At 37.0% G+C, this 11279-nt stretch overlaps 1 protein-coding gene across 1 annotated transcript; it reads left to right on the top strand.

The window, feature by feature from the left end:
* Positions 1–638: 638 nt before the first annotated feature.
* LOC126758024 (heparan sulfate glucosamine 3-O-sulfotransferase 6) lies at positions 639–7054 on the top strand. Its single transcript, XM_050472008.1, is given in 4 exon segments — positions 639–994; positions 3115–3315; positions 3317–3675; positions 5229–7054. Coding segments are annotated over 4 exon segments (1206 nt in total). The 5' UTR covers positions 639–856; the 3' UTR covers positions 5737–7054.
* Positions 7055–11279: the final 4225 nt, after the last annotated feature.

Consider the following 11279-nt stretch of genomic DNA (forward strand, 5'->3'; position numbering starts at 1 on the left):
GCATTTTCGTCGAACTTCGACGTAAACGGTTATCGTACAGTGCGTAAAGTAGTACCTGAATGGTGTGTGAATGTGGATGCGGTGTGGAAAAATGCTTGCTGCTTTGCTAGCTTTCAGCAAGCGCTCTTTTTCGCTGCCAATAAACAACCCCCAACGGCAGCGGCGTTCTACCAATAAAGCGAGCTGTCAGTTATCCTTTTTGACATTTACTTTTGGAGCGCTTTTATAGCGGCTTCTGTTTATGTATGCTGCTGCTCTGCTTTTCATGCTCTGTTTTTGTGCGTCATTCGTCTTTATCATTTGGCGAAATGCGTGAAGTTTGGAAGGCAAGCAAACATTCCTCGCCACTTTCATGGCGGATATTTGACATTTATTGCGCCCACACCAACACACACACATACAAACGTTATAGAAATGTTTGACTTGATTTCTTATCGACATATATACTTCTATATATGTATATATGGATAGGTATTTGTAAATTGCCCTCATTCGCCTTAACGCTCAATCACCCACACACACACACCATCACACACAATCAAGCCGAGCTGTGCGAAATCAACCCTTTTCGCTGGGAAATCGTTGCAGGAAATTTTGGAAATTTTCCTCTTCGTCAAATTAGTGCAATTGTGCAATTATTCTAGCAACACACAGCAATGTAGTGACTGTCGAAAATCAGAAAATCAGTGTTTTTTAGCAAAATGTAGTGGCCATAGTTAAGTTGAACAAGTTGTGATGTGTGTACTTATAACGGTAGTTGTTCGGAGCGCTATTAATATCGTCAAGTCGACCGAATTTGTGCATTTTGTGTGATTTGGATGGAGAAAACGAGCAACGAGGGCAGCGCCGCAGCAGTATGTTTGTCATGAACTGGTTCAACAATCTCAGTAATCGCAGTTTGGCGATAACGCTGCTAATTTGCATATCCCTAATATATGTATCATATACATTCAATTCGTGCCTATTAACAAGCATTAGTCGGACATTCCAAAAGGTGCGTGGTTAGCGTTACAGATTTGATATTATTTTGCACACCAAGGAGATGTCTTACATTAAATCGGCTGTAAGCAAATTATGCTGCAGATGCTACACACACATAAGGGTGGTTCATATAGTGACCGGCTTTTAAACGTGTAACAAGAAAGAACGTAAACTTCGGTTGCACCGCAGCTAAATACCCTTCATACCATAGTGGGCAAAAGATAGTAAGACTTTTTACTTTAAATTTCGAAAATATTTTTTTTTGTTTGGTTTGACTGTCAGTGTACCTGTGCCAAATGTCCCATCAAAATAATCATTAGTGCTTACGCTTGTCTCCCTGATTTGCATAAAGTGCATTCGGCGATAAACAGCCAGGGATCTTACTAACATCGTTGAAATATCGGTAGGATTATTGAAAACCATTTTGAAAGATCATTTGGGTCTAAGAAAAGTAAAGGCACGATTGGTTCCAAAATCACTAAATTTTTTTTAGAAACAGCGTCACGTTAACGTCTGTGAAACAATGCTTTTCGACTACCAGATGTCATAAAACGTATTATTACTGGCGATGAGTTTTGGATACAGACAATCCATCGGCCAAATATCGTGGCAAAGGTGAGCCAAAGCCTTCAAAGAAGGTCCAAAATCAAGGTTATGTTGACAGTTTTCTACGATTATCGAGATGTGGTGCACTCCGAATTCCTTCCGACCGGCCTCAAGGAAACTGTCGACAAGTTATTAACATATTAACGGGTTTTTTCTATAGGACGCTACAAAAATAGACCAATAAGGACAGCAAACGATGTCATATATTTCACCGTTCTTTTGACTTTTCCCTTCAATAAGGTTTGCCGAAATCGTCATGGAAAGATATACGATCCAACAACGAGTCGAAATTATTAAAATGTACTAATCGGAGTCAGTGGCCTCAACTTTAAGAGCGCTAAGTCCAATTTATGGTCGTCATAATCGTCATGTCAGATCAACGATTGTGCGAGGAAAAAGTGGTGGCGGCTTGCTGCCGCTAGCGCATCAATTGAGGAAGACCCAAATCAGTCCTTCACATGTCGTCCTCAAGCGTTGGGCTCTCTTTGACGTCGTTGTGGCGTATTTTGCGAAAAGAGTCCATTCTTACAAGATCAAAATTGACGCAAGAAGTGAAGCCGCTTGGCCACCAGAATCGTCGTTTGTTCACTAATTGGGCTGAGTTTGATAAGGATCTGGATTTTTATCGAAAAATCGTCTTCAGCGATGAGTTTCACCTCTGGCTGAATAGCCCAGCCAATGGGCCGCCTCGGTCGTGCGCTTTGACACAGTAAGACTATTTCCTGGGGGCTACATCAACTCTATAGTCGAATCCAACAAGCCAGCGACGATTGATGAATTTCGTATGAATATCGAACGTAAAATCGCACCAGTATCGGCCGATTTTAGCTGGAAAACCGTCGAAAATTGGGTTCAGCGAGTGAACCACTAACATCATATGTACTTTCAGAGGAATACAAAATTTCATCGATATCCTGCACTGTTTTTGCTCTATTTGAAAAAACTTTTGTAGCGCTATATTTGAGTCAAACAAAATTAAAGCTATTGCGGAAGGATTATTCGAGGATTGAAAAAAATATTGGTGCCAAGTGGGATTACTTTGAGAGGGACGACATAGACTTTGAAGAACAAATTAAGAAATTTAAAATTATGAACAAAGTTTTACTATTTTTTGCTCATACATAGTAGTAAATACAAAAGAATCCATACAAGAACTTGATGTCAATTTTGATCGGTCAGTTTTGTATCCTATTCAGCTATGTATATCCTATAGTGATCCGAAATGAACAATTTCTTCGGACTGGATAATAATCCATGCCAAATTTTAAGAAGATACATAGTCAAATAAAATGTTTTCCATACAAGGACTTGTTTCCAATTGTTCAGCTTGTATTGCAACTATGTGCTATAGTGGTCCGATCTAAACAATTTCATCGGTGGTTGTAGCATTACTCTGGATCCTTGTCAAATTTCGTGAAGCTACAATTTATGAGCCACCCTTTACGTTACAAATGTTATAAGCAAGTTAAGGCTCTCCTCAAATCAACTTATATTGACTAATAACTAACAAAAATTTACATCTCACAGAATCCATTTCGCGGCCTACTTTTTTCCGATGACGAGCTCACCGTTACTACTACAACACCGCCACCCACGAAGCTAGATACTTCAAATGACAGCGTTAGTGTCGTCGGTGTGGCATCGAAACATACACCGGAAGCTTTAAGCTTAAGAAATCACGGTTCATCCGTTGTACATATTGCGACGTTAAGTGGTTCAAATAACAACACCAACCAACAACAACAATGCAAGCAATCCGCCACAGGAAGCTGCTGACGGTTCACCGAAATATCGTTTCCTACGTCAACAAGGTTTGCATCCGTCGCGTCATCTGCCCGACACGCTCATCATTGGCGTGAAGAAGAGCGGCACACGCGCGCTACTTGAATTCATACGTCTGCATCCGGATGTACGCGCCGCCGGCTGTGAGGTGCATTTTTTTGATCGTCACTATCAGCGTGGTCTGCGCTGGTATCGCCACCACATGCCCTACACCATTGAGGGTCAAATAACAATGGAGAAGACGCCGAGCTATTTTGTGACAAAAGAGGTGCCGCAGCGGGTGCATCAAATGAATGCGGCGACAAAGTGAGTTAAAGGCGCGGCGAATCAAAATTAGAATATGACAGATTAGCTCGACTGTATTACGAGTATTTTATTTGAGAATCTTATTCCTAACATATCCTCAAATACTGTACTCACGTCAGCTTCTCAAAGTAGCAACATACCTTTGTTAGGTGACGGCTTGAGGTGCGTATGCTAATATCTAGCACTATATTTTAAGATAAAATGGGAAGAGAACCATTATTAACCACAGCTAAGGCTAGACTTATTCTGTTTAGCAACTTAGTGATAAAGTCTTGCCTCCTTAAAAATTCCTTAAGGAGAAGGGCGAGCGCCACCAAATCACACAATTTTGCAACCCGATTTCTGCCACTTCGCCCGATAATGATCATAGCCTCAAAACGATTCTACAAAATGACAGGCCACAGAATGAAGAGCCAAGTGTGTTTTAAGACAAAGAATAAGTCATTTACACTCTTAAAATACAGTCCTATCATTCAGTCACAAAATTTTTTCAAATTCCGTTCATACCAGATAACTACTTTTCTTTCTCCATGATTTTAGCTATCTAACTCTAGATCCGTGATCCGCCAGTTAGCGAATTATTGAAAATATCTTCAAACGTTGAAAAATATTTCTTAGAAATCATAATTCTCCTTTATCTGAAATATAGAAAAAAGAAAATTGTCATTTCGATCTCTTTTGGACGACCTTGATCCATCGGGGAAACCTATAAAGTTGTTCGAAAACTAATCGGCTATTGATCTCTTATATCAGAATCCCTACGAAGCCTCTTTGAAAATATTCCTTTTTTGACAAAAAGCTCATCATAAACCCTAAACTATCAAGGGCCTCTTGTACTTTCAGGGCGAGTTAATGTAGTTCCTGCTTCTTCTTCATTGTCGTAGACACTGCTTATGCGGTTATAGTCGAGTTTACAACAGCGCCACTCATTCTTTCTTTTCGCTTTTTGGCGACAATTAGGTTAATGCGGTTCCCGCTTCTTCTTCTTCATTGTCGTAGACAGCGCTTACGCTGTTATAGTCGATTTTACAACAGCGTCACTCATTCTTTCTTTTCGCTTTTTGGCGACAATTAAATATTTCAAGTGTAGGTCGTGGTCTTCCCTACGGAGTGAAGGTCTTCCTCTTTCTCTGCTTTATCCGGCGGCCACTGCTTTGAATACTATCAGAGCTAGAGTGTTTTCATCCATTCGGACAACATGATCTAGCAAGCGTAGCTGCTTTCTCCTAATTCGCTGAACTCTGTCAACGTCGTCGTATATCTCGTACAGCTCATCGTTCCATCGAATGCGATACTCACCGTTGCCAATGCGCAAAGAACCAAAAATCTTCCGCAGAACCTTTCTCCCGAAAACTCGTAACGTCGACTCATCAACAGGATGGGAATAATGAGTGACTTACCTATTGAGTTTATTATTAGCTTGACCATCCAAAATTCAATTGAAAGGACAAAACTACTTAAATAACTATGAGTCATTACTTTGGAAACTTTGTTTTGCTTCTTATTAAATTCACTAAATTCCAAAATCTACACATAACTTTTCTTACCAACAGGCTGTTAATTGTTGTGCGCGATCCTGTGACACGAGCCATATCCGACTATACGCAAGCGGCCAGCAAGAAATCGGATATGAAACGTTTCGAAGATTTAGCCTTCGTCAACGGCTCGTTCGCGGTAGTGGACACCGCTTGGGGACCGGTCAAAATAGGTGTATACTCGCGTTATCTGGAGAAGTGGTTGAAATACTTTCCGCTCTCGCAATTGCTCTTCATAAGCGGCGAACGGCTTATTATGGATCCTGCCTATGAGATTGGACGTGTACAAGACTTCTTGGGTCTCAAACGCGTCGTGACTGAGAAACATTTTTACTTTAACGCCACCAAAGGTTTCCCCTGTCTATTCAAGTCGGAAGCGCGTTCCACGCCACATTGTTTGGGCAAGACGAAAGGACGCAATCATCCGCACATAGAGGAAGCTGCCATCGAACGTTTGCGCGAATTCTATCGACCGTTCAACAACAAATTTTACCAAATGACCGGCATCAATTTCGCTTGGCCCTAAAGCGGATACACACAAGCGTCTTATGAGGGCAAGTCGATGTATATAGCGGGCGGAAGTAATATTACAAGCGCTTCAAAAGCGTTGAACGAAGTTAGTATTTACGATATTGTCAGAAGACTTACGATCTTCGACAAAAAAATTACGATATGGTCGAAAAAATTACGATATTCGTCGAAAATATTTACGATATATGTATGTATGTATATACATATGTACGAATACATTCATATAAAAGTGGTATCAATTATGCTGTTGTTAGCCAAATTTACCTACAAACATACATACTTAGTATGTACTCGTAAGTGATAACGAGCGAGTAGTTAGGTACTCGATTGTTTAATGATCGTCGGAAATGCACAATTTTTGCTTCAAAACTTTATAAACGAACTTTGCAATCTCGTAGTTTACACATACGAATTACATACATACAAATCGTAGATCATTAGCGTAAGCGTTTCATACATATTGACATACCATAGGTATTTATAATAATAGCATAAAAAGATACGTTTACTTGCAAGCGCGAAAAATCATTACTTCACGCACCAAATAAAAAATGAAATCGACATCTCCGCAAGTGAATAGATGTACTATATAATTTATGTGATATACAACTATGTAGATCGATTTAATATGCAAATATCTGAGTTTTTGAACATTAGGGTAGAACATTTGATCAAAATATGCCGATCACGGATCTAATTTGAACTCATATAAATATTTTTTTGACAAAATTCTTCAAAATTTGTCTTCAAACCGATCTAAAGTTGTATCTAAGCATGATCGAAGAAAGGCTGTGCTCTAAGATCTAGTTTCGAATTAACGCAAAGCCAAAAAGTTTTTGTTAAAATTAAACAAGTAAAAAAGTTCAAAAACTTCGGTTGAGGGCGGATATTAGACACTTTAACAATTTCAAGGAAGACTATTGTATATATTTTTTTTAACTATTCATTTTTTTCAATCCCTTCATGAAATTTGTTTGGAAATACCCTAACAAAAATTCTCTACAAATTATAGACCTTAATATTAACATTAAGGACATGACCGAGGCATGTAAAAATTTTCCATTGAAAATACACGACAATCGTGATTTTTTATCTTTAAATTTCTATAGCTCAGAGGCATTTTATGGCATCGCTTTGACTTTAGACACATATTCCTCAGAATTAAACACTCTACAAAAGTTTCCATTGCGACAAAGTCGAAACTCACACCGGCGAGGTAGTACGAGGCTCTAAACCTGATTTTTCCATAAAAACCGAATTTTTTTGAATTTATCTCGAAAATGACAGCAGCTATAAAAAAATGTAAATGACAAAATCGCTATCATTTTATTTGCTACAAAAAATTCCTTTTTAAGTAAAGCTGTATGGAATTTTCAGAGATTTTTTATATGTAATATCTATGATAATTCCATAAAGCCTTACTTAAAAAGACGAATATCTCGAAAAGTATTAGTGATAGCTCTGACCTTTTTGTAGCAAATAAAATTTCCTACAAGTTTTTCATTTAAATTTTTTCTATAGCTAATAGCTGAGAAAGACTCTACTTCTAAAAAAGTGGTATAACAAAGTTGGAAGATCGCTATAGTCGGTAGCACACTCAATGTCTTACTCCGCTAAATAAAAAAATCCACTGCTCAAAAAATTCATATTTTAATAAGTTTTTGCAAATTTTCTTCCCGAACACCTTAAGACCGACCAATAATATCCAGTAATGGTAACGGTATATAGGTTAGCTTAGGTATCGATATAGCTCGCTTGGAAATATATAAATTCGTCCTTTGTGTTACCCAAAAACATAGATAGACGATGCCTTTTGAAGTAACCACAAATTTATTAAGGCGGTTAATATCAATCCCAGCCAGTTTGTTAGGTTCGTTTGACAAAATAGAGGAAAGGAGATTCCAACTGGCCTTCTCCATACAGCTTTGATAAAAAGCGCCTGACAAAACCTATTCGTGAGCCTATTCGTCCGTCAGTCTTCAGTCAGAACCTCTTTGGCCCACTTTAGGCCAGAAATGAACGTACAAGTTCTGCTTGTTGACCAGCGTATGCTGAGCTGGATTTCGCAGTAGCAGGCTCAATGCCCAAGGTTCCATCTACGTGGACAGGGATCACATCACCTCAGTCATGTCCAGCACGCTCCTGGAATTGTTCAGAGTGCTAGACCTTTGTGACCAAATGGGATATAGAAGAGGAAGCAATAGACTATAGGTCGTAGTGCAAACCCTCAGTTATTTTCTATTCTATTCTATCTTCCTTCTTAACCATCAGTTGTTGTTGTAGCGGCACAAAACATTCCTGCAGTCGCATTGGCAACCCTTTTCCGGCTAAAAATCCGTATTCGGTTACTTAGACCCGACTGTCGTGGGAAGGACTCTTAACCACATCTTCTTCATAGGTTTTGCCGTAACGGTATATAAGTATTACCACATTTCTTAAAGCACAACCTTTTTCCAAGTCACGCTTCAAACTCATAAATAATTCACTTGCAAATCATTATAAGCAAAACAAAAAGCAAATAAAATCGAAAATCGAAAATTAAAAACATTGTAGCTTTATTCTCGCACACTATTTATCAAGCATCATAGTTCCTTTTTGCTCTCTGCATTTTAATAATACATATGTACTACCGATATCAATTGCCTAAAAAGTACGAATACAAAAACCAATACGAAGCCAACGCAACCAACACAATAGCAACAATAATATTACTGAGTATATACAACAAAAACAATAAAGAAGTGAATAAAAATAATTAAAGCATCGATTTTAAAGCGAAATACAAACACACGCACACATATACATAAATTTAGCTTAAAATAGTAGCTTACTTGCATGCCAATCAAAACGGAGCTTTTTTCATATAAACATAACCTAAAAATGCAATATAGTATTACTTACAAAAATATTACTTTCGCTACTTAAAATACTTACAAAAAGTAACAAAAATATTAGATTAAGCTCTCTATCTAGTTATATATATATTAAGTGGTAGATAAATCAAATGACCAAGCGATCTTCCATTCATTTTACTTGCGCATTTACACACACACACACAAACAAAGGCCGCAAAAGCCTCTAGGCTCAAATATAATACACACATACATACATTCCAATTATACATACTCGTACATATGTATAAAATAGTATATACAAATACTTAGAGAGACTGTAGCCAAAGTATATTTAGTATTTATGTAGAGAATATTTTTTGTAAGCTCGGCTTTTTCCAATTTAATAACAAAAGCAAATGAAAAATGTAATAGTAGTAGTAATGATCATTAAGTATAGTCGATCTGGCGCATATATATTATATTAAAAAATATTATATACATTTATATTTATTATATACTTTGAAAGCAAACGATAGCTGTACGTTTTTGATAGTCGCTCTTCGAATAGAAATGTGTGCGCATATGTTAAAAAAGCCTAAGTCGACGTAAACCAATCATTTTTTTTTTGTTTTTTTGCTAAAGAGCTTTTCATAACCTCAAATTCTCAGCTTGAGTAAGGTGAAATTCCCTATGCTAAAGCTTTGTTTCAAAATGCAGGGTGCTCCAGGTTTAATGTCTGTGTGAAAATATTGAATATTGTCTTAAAGAAAGGTGCTTACAAGCCATAATAGACCTGGCCGTTCCATCATTGATCAAATATTCTTTATAAATTAATATTATGTTGAGCAGAACGGACCTCTCTGAATCTTTCCACTAGGCGATCCCTTATCTTGTGACCTTTTTAACTTCGAGCAGGCACGATTTTTTACCATTGTGACCAACTGACATAGAAAAACCAGACAGGAGGGAATCTGCCAATGCACATAAGTCTGATGGTTAATGAGGACAAGGCGATATGAAAAAGAATTCGCAAGTAGCTGGACACTATTTGGCTCTTTACGTATTGGCAATGACTATTGCGTCTTGTCAATCAACGAATTCCCGAATATAAAAGCTGATGATGATTTGCCACTCGGATCTAAAAACTTCTCTTTGTGGGATTATTTGAAAATCTGTGTGATTGCCAGCAGCTCTCGAAAAGTTAATGAGCTCTAGACGAACCCGTGTGTCGAAAGCATCGTCACAGAGTTAATTTTCGTGTGGTCATTCGATAAATCCCGTATGCAGCAGATAATCCAACGAAATTGTAAGAATACCAGTTATGTAAATCTCATATATAAAAGGTGTTTCTTGCTGACAAAGTTATTCCACATTTACAAAATGTGATAAAAGATGGTGTCTGGAGCATATCGTTCAAGAACACTTACATTAACTTCAGTCGACTTAAGTTACATTAATATATTGCCACAAAAAAATAATGTTTATACTAATTACAAAGCGTTGAGCGGAACGAACATATATTAAAATTGCATTTACAAATATTTACAGAAAAGTAACTGATCTCAAAAATCTTAAAGATAAAAAATATTTAATGAATAAGTGATTTTTTTGGTAATATACTACTTTTTTATAAGTACTTCAGTATTTAAATACATTACTTAAACAGCGTTATGTTAATCAAAATACTATTATGTAATATATATTAGTACAACCAATCAAAAAATCAAATTTGGGTTTCGCTCTAGATATAAAATATTTTATTACAATTTTACTAAAAATTATGTTATCAAATTTGGACTGGAGGTGAAGTAGCTTCCACTAAAAACAGTCCGATCCCACTCATGCATTTTTTCATACACATCAACCTTCCAAGCTCTTCTTTAAGGGATTACGTGGGTTTAAAGGTTTCATTAAATCTAATTTTTTATTATCTTATTAAATTCTACAACACCTCTTGAATATTTTCCTGAATTTTCATGTTGATCCGAGTAATAGTTTCGAAGATACAGCCTTGAGAACTTGTGCGCTCGAGGCTAGCTAGGCTAAGTGCGTCGTCTTTAAACGCGTTTTTCTCGAAACTGTGTTTTTGAAGACAGTTGGCAAGATTTCTCGAGAACTAATCAACCAGTCTCTGAAATACAATTCTCAAAGACTTGAACGAACTATTTTTTCGATTACACCTATTTGAAAAAAAAAATGTTGCGAAATTTTCACGGAAATTTTAATTTTTATGTAAAAAGTTCTGCCAAAAATCCAATTTTCATTTTATTTTTCCTTAGTTCAAGTTCTAAGTGAAGGTTTTAACTAAAACACGTATTTTTTCACTTTAGATAATCCAGTAAGAAGTTATCCTGCCAACGCAGGCGCAACTTTTTTCCGATGACCGATTCCAATGGCCGATTTCAAAATACTTTTTCCCAAAAATTTCAGAATTTATTTGTTAATAGTGTATGTTTGTAAAAAATTCTAATAAAATATTTCATTTTTTATATGAGAAAATGAGAAAAAATGGTTGAAAAAAGGCCCTAGGAAATCCATCTAACCCCATAACATACAATGCAGGGATGGTCTGCAACCTCTTTCATCAGCATCTGTAACTATTGTAACTTGCTAACTGGTAGATTTTCGTCTACCATATGTTGATATCAAAATCCATCTTTTGAGCTTTCGCCTGTTGATCAATGATGGCCAATAGCAACAAATC

The sequence above is a fragment of the Bactrocera neohumeralis genome, chromosome 5 (assembly GCF_024586455.1).
Source record: "Bactrocera neohumeralis isolate Rockhampton chromosome 5, APGP_CSIRO_Bneo_wtdbg2-racon-allhic-juicebox.fasta_v2, whole genome shotgun sequence".
Lineage (NCBI taxonomy): Eukaryota > Metazoa > Arthropoda > Insecta > Diptera > Tephritidae > Bactrocera > Bactrocera neohumeralis.